The sequence below is a fragment of the Protomyctophum bolini genome (assembly GCF_963924005.1).
Source record: "Protomyctophum bolini genome assembly, chromosome: 4".
NCBI lineage: Eukaryota > Metazoa > Chordata > Actinopteri > Myctophiformes > Myctophidae > Protomyctophum > Protomyctophum bolini.
In genome coordinates, this window is record NC_137865.1 from 3640878 (window position 1) to 3653306 (window position 12429).

Genomic DNA, 12429 nt, shown 5'->3' on the forward strand with positions numbered 1-12429 from the left:
GGGAGACAATCTGAAAGGACATCGAGTGTCTGCTGGTCGCCAATATCGAGCACGGCCGCACGCGCCTTAGCGCCGCCATGTTGTGTGTGGGCGGGGTATACAGAGACCGGTAATGACCGGTATTTTGGTGCCCCGCCCCCCCCCGCCCCTTCTTCCTTCACCTGGCCGGCCGGGAGGTTGTTTCTTTTGTGCACTTTGTGCAAATTAGTTCCTCCACTTGAAATGCGAAGCGCAGCGGCCGCCGCAACAACAACGCACGACTTCGACCGAAGAAGTGCAGGTGCGGCTCAAAAAAAGGCTTTTTCCGACGTCGTGGACACTTTGCTCCTTTTTTATATAACGAACGGCTCCTTTATTCACTCGGCGTCCTCGGAGGAGAGGAGGCATTTCTGCCGGGCCTCGTTGTCCTCCTCCTCCAGCGTTGTCACCGTCACCGTCTTGTTGTTCCTCTTCTTGTTGGGGTCCGACATCCACGAGTTGTGGACGACGGCGGCAGCGTTGGCGGCGCCGGGCAGAGGCTCCGCCTCCGTGATGGACACCGCCCTCTTCTTCATCTTGCTCTGCAGAACCTTATCCAACGGAACACAGTCGAGGAGTCAAGTTTGATTGACACGTCACAGGTTTACAGGTTAAAAAAACGAACCAAACTCTCTCTCTCTCTCTCATTAGAAGACAGTGCAGCACTAATACTATCTCTCTCTCTGTTTCTGGCAAACAGCGCCCCTACTGGTCATACTCGTGCTCATTAATACATACATACAGTAGGTGAACACAACATGAACACATAGGTGAACAACATGGACATTGCTGGTTTTATAGGAGTGGTTGCGCCACTCAAAAACTGGGGGAATTCAGTTTTTGCGCAAGCTCTATATCGTTCATGCTTTTTCAGAAAAGAATGGCGGAGGGTGGAGCAGAGAGAGGGAGAGCATAGGATAAAACATAGGCAAGATACAGGTCAAAAGAAAAGTCAAACATCTGTATTCTGTACATTATGTAATATAAAACATATTGGTGCAAAAAGTATAGTCGGGTACTGTGGGCTCCATCTTGCGTCACCCTTATCCCCTAAACTAATTTTGTAATTTTTTAGTATTTAAAAAAAGAATAACTTTTAAAATAGTTCAACTAGCCGATCTACATCGAGACATTGTGAGCTTGTAGATCGACTATTTGAACTATTTTGAAAGTTTAGTAAAAAAAATGGCAAATTAGTTTAGGGATAAGGGATAAGATATAGCCCTGTGTGTACATGAGGTTAGACATAAAGGTGAAATATACGTAGAAGGTGGAATTTAGCCTGGAATCCAGACTGATTTGCTGCGTTCAACAGTGGCCCTTTTCACTTGGCTTCTCAATCTGGCCCGTCTTGAGCCTGATTTCCAATTAGGGTCACCTGTTACGTATTAGGCACGTAATTGCTGATTGGATAGTGCTCAATGAATCACAGCAAAGAAGCGGCTAAGTGGCTAAAAATTCACATTGGACGTCTCCGGTCCCACCCCGCCCCCCCACACAGACCAATCAGAATCCCGAGATCTGTCCCCTTTTCAGGCAGGAAGCATGCCCAGGGAAAATAAAACGAATACATAAGTCAGCTTAGCAACCAATTTTGGGGCGGGAATCCCTTTTGGTGTTTTAAGCAGTATTACACTTTAGCTTTTGGAAAATAGCAGATCTACAAGCTTGTGTAGGTCTGCTATTTTTGAAAAATCGTGAAAATGTGATGCAAATCTTTGAATATATATATATATATATTCTTTCCGAGCAAACGTTTTTATAACTCAAACCTTTGTTTCTGGGGGTCGGCGGCCAATTACATAATATTTTTGGGCCTGCTTGACATGTTTTCAGAAAACTGTCAGGATTTTACTAGACAACGTTTATAGAATCGTCCCCATGGTCTAAATGGGTTTAAAGGTATATTCAGTGATTTCACTTAATTCAAATATCACTTATTTTTTTGTTTTGTTGTGATAATCCTCTCTACTATAGAGTGTGCTGACCATATAAGGAGTTCCTCCCTGTCCCCAGTTAACCCCTGGGGGATAAAAAACCTTAGGTTTCGTTTTTGACTCTATCCTGATTGGACGAAGGCTTAGGTCCCACAGCCAAAAACGAAACCTACGTTTTTTTGAGTGAAATCACTTACTCTACCTTTAACGCATAGCGAATCAGTCCATGGATTCCAGGCTATATATATATACACACATCATGCAGGTCACAGACCATATAACATAAGAAGAAGGGGGCGCAAATAAATAACTAACCTTCTGGAACTTCTGCCGGGTGAAGGCGTAGAGCAGCGGGTGGAAGACGGTGGTGCCGTACGCCATGACCAGGAAGGCCAGCCGCAGCCGGGCGGTGGCGTCGCTGGGCCCCGCCGCCAGGATGACGGCGTTGAGCACGGTGAGCGGCGACCAGCACAGCAGGAAGGTGCACACGATGAGCAGCGACATGCGGAACACGCGCTTCTGCCGCTCGCGCCGCTCGCGGTGCCGCTTGACGGCGCGCCGCAGGGCGATAATGACGGAGACGGACGTGCGCATGCCCAGCGCGGGGTATCGTCCCGCCCCGCCGCCGCTGCCGCCACTGGGGGCGGCGGCTTCGTCTGTGGCGTTCTGGCAGTCGCCGTTACCGCCGCCGTCGTCCTCGTGCTGCGAGGCGGTCATGGCGGTCATGGACGGTCGCTTTTTCCTGCTCGCCGCCTTGCTGTCCTTCTTCTTCTTATTCTGCGAGGCGTGGTGGTGGAAGCGCGCGCCGATGCGGATGTTGAGCGCCTGCGAGGCATTTAGAGGCAGGTTTATTCGCAGTGTTAATAGATACGTTTGATGCAGTAATAAGTTGTCCCGTCTCTGTTCCCTGGAGTGTGCAGCATGCAGTCCCTTCCTTGGAAGGTTTTTTCTCTTTTTTGATATCTATGCAAGTTTATTGGCGTTGCGAAGCACACTGTCGAGCCTGGGTATACATTTGAACTTCCATGCGCAAAGGAAGCTGTGTTTTGCGTCATTTCCGAGTTTTTAGACCGCTGGTAAAACACAGCTTCTTCTGTCCGCTCACGGAATCTAAAGTGTGCTCAGACCTAGCTCTGGTCCATAGCATTAATGCTTCGATTCTGCGAATTTCTTTCCTGCATTAAGGCTATGGGACTTTCCCTATTAAATCTCAAATCGAAATCAGACCAGCCTCTCCTCTTTAGTGGAAATCTCACGAACGTTTGACCTACTCACCAATACAAACACGGGTTGTGTCAATAGAAAGCCTACTTTCCTTAGTGGACGCACTCTGAGCCCCCCACCACACGTATAAACGGTACTTTTTGGCCAAAAAGGGATATTTTTTCACCGGAGGAAAAATATCCTCTATGAGGCAGTTCTCTGGGCAATATCAGTAGAGGGCGCAACGGAGTAACTAAAAATGTTTTTTTTCCGGTGGAAACAAAATCCCTTTTTGGCCAAAAAGTACAGTTTATATGTGTGGTGGGGGGCTCAGAGTGCTTCCACTAAGGAAAGTAGTCTTTCTATTGACACAACCCGCCTTTGTTTTGGTGAGTAGCAAAAACGTTATTTTTATTTACACTAAAGAGTAGAGGCTGGTCTGCATTCATGCGAGCGGCGGAAGTTGAAAGTAACATAGCTCTAAGGCACGCATTAGAGCTATGGACCAGAGCTAGCTCAGACCCTGTGTCGCTGCAGGCGGGCAGAGGCCTCGTATCTCCGTGCTGTCGCAAATTAATGCATACTGCATCGCACAAATAGCCGATCTACAAGCTCACACTCACAATGCAATGCGTCACAACGTGAGCTTGTAGATTGGCTATTTTTCCACCAGGCAATTGAAATATTTCGAGACACGACAATGATGTAATTTGTCTAAAGAAGAGGAAAAAACATCCGCACACTATAGTTTCTAGAGCTGAGACTTACTTTATCAAAGGCACGAAAATGCGTGCCTTCGACCCCGTCTAGCTCTTCATCAGGCACATGATGAAGAAAAACTCGAAACTAGTTTTTGCAGGATGTTTTTTTCCTGTTCTTTGATGTTTGCCTTGATGCCTGACATCAAGCACCTGGCCTACATATCTAGGCATTGAGATGTGCACACAATATTCTCTGTGTAATTTCTATTTATTTTAAACCAATTATAATGGTGACATTTTGAAATGAAACAAAAAGTAAATGAGTAGCAATTTATTTTTGCGAAAGCAGTGAGCACTGACTATGAGACTTAGCAGAACATGTCTGTCTGTCTGTCTGTGTGTCTGTCTGTCTGTGTATCACGCTGTAACACCACCCGCCCACCACCAGAGGGCGCAGCTGTATCACACACAAAACACACACACACACACACAAAAACTTAACTTAAAAAAAACTTAACTTAAAAAAAACTTTAAAAGAAAAAAACTTAAAAAAACACGCACGCACACATGAACACTAAAAAAACTACTTAAAAAAAACGTAACTTAAAAAACCTTAACTTAAAAAAAATATCTTAAAAAAAACACTTAAAAAAGGAGAACTTAAAAAAAGAAACTTAAAAAAGTACGTAATTTATTCGAATTGTTATTGCAATTTCCGAGCTGCGTTCGCGTTCGCGCGTCTTACTTGTTTTTTAAAGTAAAATAAGTAGTAAGGGATAAGAGAGAGAGAGAGAGACCTGCAGGATCTTGGAGTAGGTGACGAGCATGACCACGGCGGTGAAGATGAAGATGGGGATCTGGGCCAGCAGGTGGTAGTAGAGGACCGGTTCCGTGTGGTAGTGGCTTTTGGCGTGGAGCGCCACCGTCCGGTTGGGCTCGGTTCCGCCTCCCTGGGCGTAGAAGCCCACCTATAGGGTAACGGGAAGGGACCATGTGGAAGAAGATTATAAATAATGTCTCCATTATTGTGGCAAACAGTGTTGTTTTCGTCGACTATAAAACTTAAGACGAATTTTTTTTCGTCGACTACCTTTTTTTCACTGAGGAAAACTAAATGAAAACGAAACTGTGATGACTAAAACTAAGACTAAATCTAGGCCTATTGACAAGTTCTGTCAACAAATAAAACAATAAAAAATGCTAGGAAGGGACTAGTGGACAAGAGATCCAGTATAAGACATTTTACACTTGGTTGCATGCTGAAAATAGGGTGATCTACAAGCTCACAACGCATCGCAGTGCGACGCGTTGTGAGCTTGTAAATCGGCTATTTTCAGCAAGTGTAAAATCAGCCATTATACGACGGCATCAAGGCCCGCCAAAATACATTTCAGTCGACTAAATCAACTGTAGATTTAGTCAACTAAAATCTTATGATATTTAGTCGACTAAAACTAGACTAACACTAAAACATTCCGGGTGACTTAAATGTGGCTAACATCAAAACTGTCAAAAACAACACTGGTGGCAAAGAATAATCACAATCCCAGCTTGAGCTTGCCGAGCTGCTATATTTCCTGCAAAAGATTTCCTCACAATTAACAGAAAACAAAAACTACACCAACACAGAGCCCTGAGGGACTCCACTCAACCAACCATAGAGGGTTTTTGTGGTTCTTAAACAATATTATTGTGTTAATCAAAATGTGCTTAAAAGACTTCACACTGAAAATAGAAGTCGGAAACAATCATTTCTATTGCCTCTCTCATACATAATTTAACAGGAACGATAATGCAGTACATCATAATTGTTTCATTTCATCGGCATGGAAGCCTGCTTTCTACATGGCCGTGAAGATAAGTGACGGTTCATATTGTACAAATGACATTTTTATTTTTAGTAATTCACACAATGATTGAAAGATGTTTGAATTTGTTTAATTATATTTGTATTTATTGACACTGAAGTTTAATTATGTTTGTCATTGTCACCTGTCTCTCCTCTGCAGTGCTGGCACTCCTCTCCAGATTGGAGGGTGCCAAGTACTGTAGTGTAGAGGAGGAGTAGATCGAGGGGTGTTTGTTCATGTTTCTATCGTGTTTGGTCTTTATGTTAGGTTCTCTAAAATTAATTGGGCCTGTGATATGTAAATGCATATTTAATATTCCTTTAATGTATAGTGAGGTGGCATATTACTCAGCCTTAGAGCTATGGCCGTGTGGTTTGAGTTAATTATTTACCACTTAACTGGTTAGGGGATGGTTTGCCCCACCTGTATAAAAGCAGGATTGCTGCAGGTGGAGGCCGTTCAGTGTGATTTGAGGCCATAGTGAAAGAGACAACAGGGGAAAACGGCGAGCCAGGGCCTCTTTGCAGGAGGCATTTAAGCCTGTAACTTATAGGCATTTAGAAACAATGTTCCAAAAAAACTAAATGAACACTTGATGGCTAAACATAGAAAATAACAATCCAGACTGTTACAGGCTGTAACTATTTTTGCTATGTTTGAATTGAATTCCTGAAAAGAAATGGGGCCATTTTGTTTTCATTGGAATCCTGAAAAATAACCTTTTTTTATTTAATTTCAAATGAATTTAGTTATAGTTATGTCAACTTTATGAACTAAATCCAAACACATTGTTGGACATACAAAAGCGGGCCATGTTTGCATGTTTGGAATTGTATAACAGCTGAAATCAATAATATATCAGTATTCTGATATTAACCTGAGGGCCGCATTAAGTGAAGGTGGGCCAATAGCCTATAAGGTGATATTTCCCATGTATGAAGTAAGGTATTATTCATTTATGGAAAAAAAAACAACACAAAAAGTTTTAATATGAATAATGGAGATAAGAGGTTGCTGCCCGACAGGCATGTCGCCCGGTGTTGTTTTTGGCAGCAAATCTCTATTTTAGTTTAGTCATAGTCTCTGGAATGAAACTTAATTTAGTTTCAGTCACATTTTAGTCACCTGGAATGTTTTAGTGTTAGTCTAGTTTTAGTCGACTAAATCTACAGTTGATTTAGTCGACTAAAATGCATTTCGGCGGGCCTTGATGCCGTCGTAATGGCTGATTTTATACTTGCTGAAAATAGCCGATCTACAAGCTCACAAGTTGTCAGCTTGTAGATCTGCTATTTTCAGCATTCAAACCAAGTGGTAAAAGGACTTATACTGGATCTTTTGTCCACACTTCCTTTTAACACTTTAGTCTAGTTTTTATTTGTTGACGAAATTGTCAGTATATTTAGTCTTTAGTTTTAAGTCAGTGGAAAAAAAAAGGAAGTCGACGAACATTTTGTTGTCATAAAGGGCCTGGATTCTGTTTAGCTTTACGCTTGCGTTGTCGCGCCCCTCTTCAACAGACCTGGAGGAGACAGTGTGTGTTGATCCAGGCGCCACAATGCCTGCGTTAATAACCTCGCGTCACGTTTACGAGGCCCTATCGTTTTTTTTTTTCTTTTAATATATTTTTTAACCCATTTTTCACCCCTGTGCCAATCATCTACTGTGATCCTGGGCTCTACACACCCTCTGCCAACCTGGGGAGAGCAACGGACTTAACTCATGCTCCCTTCATGCCTGAGTGTCCAAGTTGCTCCTTTACACCTGACAGGGGGGAGTTTCCCTGGTTGGACGTATAGCGCCTGGAAGGAACACGTTATTCCAACCAGTTCCTTTCCCCTCCATCAGGCGCCCCGGCTGGCCAGGGGGAGGCAGTTTAGAGACCAGGATTACTGCATGTTTTTTGTGAGGGTACCTACCCTATAGGGGACACGGGGAGAACATGCAAACTCCACACAGAAAGGCCCTTTCGCCAACCCCGCCTTCGGGTATATGGGCACTGATGACGCGGAGGAGGAAACACGCCGCCAGCACCCACAGTGCCCCGAGCGGGAATCGAACCCAGGACCTTCTAGCTGTGAGGCGACAGCACTACCAACTGTGCCACCGTGCCCCGGCCCTATCGTTTTTTATAGTCGACAAAAACCACACCGTCGACGTCGACCTCCTCACACCACCCACCTCCATGAAGGGCACCAGGAAGCTGACCAGGCTGAGCAGCCAGATGGCGGCCAGCAAGGCGAGGGCGCGGCCCATGGTCAGTACGCGGTTGGCGGGCTTGACGGAGATGTCGTAGCGGTCCAGCGTGATGGCGAGCAGGTTGACGGCGGTCGCCACGCTGGTGAAGGACACGCAGGCCTCGTGGAAGCAGCAGACCAGCGCCGTGTCGCCCTGTGGCCAGCAGGGGGGGCAGAAGAGTAGTGTATGCTATATGAGACCTGACGAAGTTAAAGGGACACTTCACCCTTTTTGCAAAAAAATATATGTTAATGACGTTTAGAAGCTTTAGATCACTTTCCTGGGGGTATTTATGTGTGTAATATGTGGTTTTAGATATTTTAGATTGTAGCAGTGAGCCCGTTGTCTCTGATGTCATGGACACTGGGCTCACTTCCTTCCTGGACTACATGTTGTCTCAGTAAGACAGCTCTCCCCTATCCACAAGGAGGAGCAGTGCACCAAAGAATTATGGGAATTGTAGTCCAGGAAGGTAGTGAGACCAGTGTCCATGACATCAGAGACAACAGGCTCACTGCTACAATCTAAATTATCTAAAACCACATATTACACACATAAAGACCCCCAGGAAAGTGTTCTAAAGCTCCTAAACGTCATTAACATATATTTTTTTGCAAAAAAGGTGAAGTGTCCCTTTAATGAAAAGGTATGGAGTTGAAATAAACCTCGGTGGACTAGTAGCAGCTGGTGCGCCACAGTGATGATTGGAGGTATAATAAGCCTTGGATCAAGACCATATAACTCCAAAATGTTCATTTTTCAGGAAATCAAGAAAACCTTATATATTTTTTAAAACAAAGCAATACAGCCTCATCAAAGATGGTGTTGTAGCTTTATATATGGTCAATTACTTCCACGAGAGGGCGGAGAGGTGGTGGAGTTAGTTGCTTTATAGCAGACATTTTGATTGTCCAATGGAGTTAAGAGGTTTTGTCCAAAGCACTTTTTTACTACTTTCCATTGGTTCAATATTTTCGAACCAACAACAACACACATGACGTAAAGGGTGTTCAATTGCACTGGTTTATGCCAAAAAAAAAAAACTGTATCTCTCTCTCTCTGTTTCTGGCAAACAGCGCCCCTACTGGTACTCATTATACTGGTGCTCAATAATGAACACATAGGTGAACATGGGAACACGGACATTGCTGTTCCTTGGAGTGGTTGCACTACTCAAAAAAATATGAAAAAGTGCTGACCCTGGCCTGTATAGCCATGCATGTTCAGGGTTGTATATAGCACCAAATTCTGGGCCCTGGGACAAGCAATCTCTGTGGGCCCCACACGCAAAAAAATCCAGGCTTTTGAGCTCCCTCCACCCATAGTAAGGGCCCTATAGTAACTGACGCAACGCAAGGGAGAAATTTCCCTCACCCTCCGTTGCGTATAGTATTCTTGTGTCAATTACATTCGCCTCTGCAAGGCACTTAAGTGTGTCCTATACTTTCCCTCGTTACATGTATGGGAAGTATATGCGCTTTGCACGAAGATTTACAGTGACTATAGGGACCATGAGACCAAGACTAGATACGTAATAAGAATAAGAATAAGAATAAGCAATGAATGTCAGACTGGATAAAATACATCTGATAGTCTTGATTACCATTATGGTTAACCATTCAGGGCGGGAACCCCTTTTGGTGTTTCGAGCATTATGTTATATGCTTTAGCTATTGGAAAATAGCAGACCTACAAGCTCAAAAGCTAAAAGCTTGTAGATCTGCTATTCTTCGTGAAAAAATCGTGAAAATGTTGGCGCAAACTTATATATATTCTTTCATAGCGATTTGGTTTTTTTTAGCTCATATCTTTGCTTCTGGGGGGTGTGGGGTCCCTGGAACAACATATTTTCAGATGTGGGTCGGCGGCCAAATACATATATCTTTGGGGGTCCTTGACATGAAAATGTTTGAGAACCACTGATACAGAAACAGGTTTTTTTTCAGCAAACTGTCAGGATTTAGAAGACATTTTGTAGAATCGTCCTCAGGTCTAATGGGTTAGTAATAATAATAATAATAATAATAACCTTTATGGAGAGCAGGACCACGGTGATGGTGAGGGGGATACAACAGGTGCAGACCACCACGTCCAGAACGTGCAGGTTCATGGTGACCACGTTGCTGACGGAGCTGATGAGGTTGGACTTCATGCAGTACAGAGCCAGCACCGTCAGGTTGGAGCTCAGGCCCAGCACCATCTCCAGCATGAGGAACCCCGTCACCGACACCTGGATGGGATGAATACATAGGATTATACTACAACGGGTCGTTTCGAGGAAGCAATCTGATTGGTTTGAAACAGCCTTTTAGCCGTGGTTCAAACGAGCACCTGCGCGCTCCACACCTAATCAAAACAAAGAATTCAGCTGCTCTGTTCCCCCACTCGGTGGCTATAGGCTAGCTAGTTTCTTGGGACATCTGTCATAAAAAAAATATGTCTTTTCAGCGATTTTCTTATAGTTTTAAGGGTAACTGTTGTATAATTGCGATATTACACTCGAGGGTGTGTTTTAACGTGATTATTGCCACCGCAACACTGTCGTGGCAATAATCACGTTAAACCACGCCCTCTCGAGTAATATTGCTTAATTGTGTTACGGTTCGCTCTCCATCACCTCCACAATCCATGTGCTGTGATTGCTCTGTGCCAGTCAGCGCCACCAGAGGGTCCCATGAGCACTTCACAGCACACCTCAACGCAGGTGTTCCCCAGCTTCCTATTATCTCCACACCTGAGGGACATCTGCAAATCATCTCCTGAGGCTACAAGAGCCAGCCCCGCTCCGGAGCTCTGTGCCAGTTCCTCACCAGTCTAGGTTGGTAATGTTAGACAGCTGTGTTTAGTCATAGTCTTTGGACTGAAACTTCATTTAGTTTTCGTCACATTGTAGCCACCTGGAATGTCTTAGTGTTAGTCCAGTTTTAGTCGACTAGATGTCATAAGCTTTTAGTCGACTAAATCTACAGTTGATTTAGTCGACTAATGTATTTTGGCGGGCCTTGATGCCGTCGTAATGAGTGTTTTTACACTACAAGCTCACAGCGCATCGCAGCGCGACGTGTTGTGAGCTTGTAGATGTAAAATGACTTATACTGGATCTCTTGTGCACTAGTCCCTTCCTAACATTTTAGTCTAGTTTTTATTTGTCATCGTAGCTTAGTTTTCATTTAGTTTCCATTCGTTTTTGTCCGTGAAAAAAGGTAGTCGACGAGCATTTTTCGTCTTAGTTTTAGTCGACGAAAACAACACTGTTAGACAGCCAGACTTATAGGTTCTCAGTGTTTAGAGCTATAGCCAGTTAAACGTCACGCCGTTACTGTGCATTTGTATTCTCCTCTGTGAAACCTGCCACTGACTCAACCTTCTCTTCTCCAGTTTCCACGACCCGCGCTCTGTGGAGCAGCATACGGATCCCTGGCCTCTCATTGCCCTCCGTGTTTGTGAATAAAAGATCCGCCCGAGGGGGCCTTACTCTGCTTTGCCCTCTCCTTGTTGTGCTTTTGGGTCACAGCAGCACCACACTCGAGTCATAACAGTATGATTTAGAACCACCTCTGACACTATATATAACCTGTCACCAATATACCTGGAACTTAGGGGTGTCACAATTAATGACATCAAACAGGTGTCCAAAAAAGACTTCTTGTCTATAGGAATTGTTGTGTTTTACGTAATATTTGGTCTATTTGGGGAAAACGTCCAATTTCTCTTTTGGGTCTTGAGCTAAAACGTTTGGGTTTTTTGACCATGTATATCTCAAAAGCAACCAAATGTATGGCGCACCCCCCACGTCGGGACAACGCTCCACACGTCCCAAACTCAACGTTGGAGAGCTTCACTGGGGCCCTGGGTACGGGTATGGGATAGTACCTGGAAGCTGATAGGGTATGGGATAGTACCTGGAAGCTGATAGGGTATACGGGTATGGGATAGTACCTGGAAGCTGATAGGGTATGGGATAGTACCTGGAAGCTGATAGGGTACGGGTACGAGTATCCGGGTGCAGCCGGGGTCACAGTTAGGCTGATGGGCTCGGTGTTGTCGGTGACGGTGATATTCATGGTGGTTTCTGCTTCCAGCTGCAGGGGAAGGACGTGCATTCTCCTGGAGACGATGGAGGGACGACACACAGAGGGGCTGGTAAACAGCTCTGGTCCATAGCTCTAATGCGTTTAATTTAGAGCTATATGTTACTCTCAACCTCCGCCGCTCGCATGAATGCAGACCAGCCTCTACTCTTTGGCGTAAAAATTAAAAGAACGTTTTTGCTATACTCGCCAAAAACAAAGGCGAGTTGTGTCATTAGAAAGCCTACTTTCCTTAGTGGACGCATCCCACCACACGTATAAACTGTACTTTTTTGGCCAAAAGGGGATTTTGTTTCCACCGGGAAAAATATATTTTTTAGTTACTCCGCTGCGCCCTCTACTGATATTGCCCAGAGAACTGCCTCATAGAGAATTATGGGAAAAAAAATCC

The 12429-nt window shown here is 44.5% G+C and overlaps 1 protein-coding gene across 1 annotated transcript; it reads right to left on the reverse strand.

Annotated features, from left to right (window-relative positions):
- Positions 1-356: 356 nt before the first annotated feature.
- Positions 357-12050, reverse strand: LOC308313880 (G-protein coupled receptor 22-like; the record flags this gene model as incomplete). Its single annotated transcript, XM_080761207.1, has 6 exons — positions 357-569; positions 2271-2780; positions 4657-4827; positions 7891-8100; positions 9977-10177; positions 11916-12050. The coding sequence occupies 6 exons, from the start codon at positions 12048-12050 to the stop codon at positions 357-359; spliced, it is 1440 nt and encodes a 479-aa protein (XP_080617333.1).
- Positions 12051-12429: the final 379 nt, after the last annotated feature.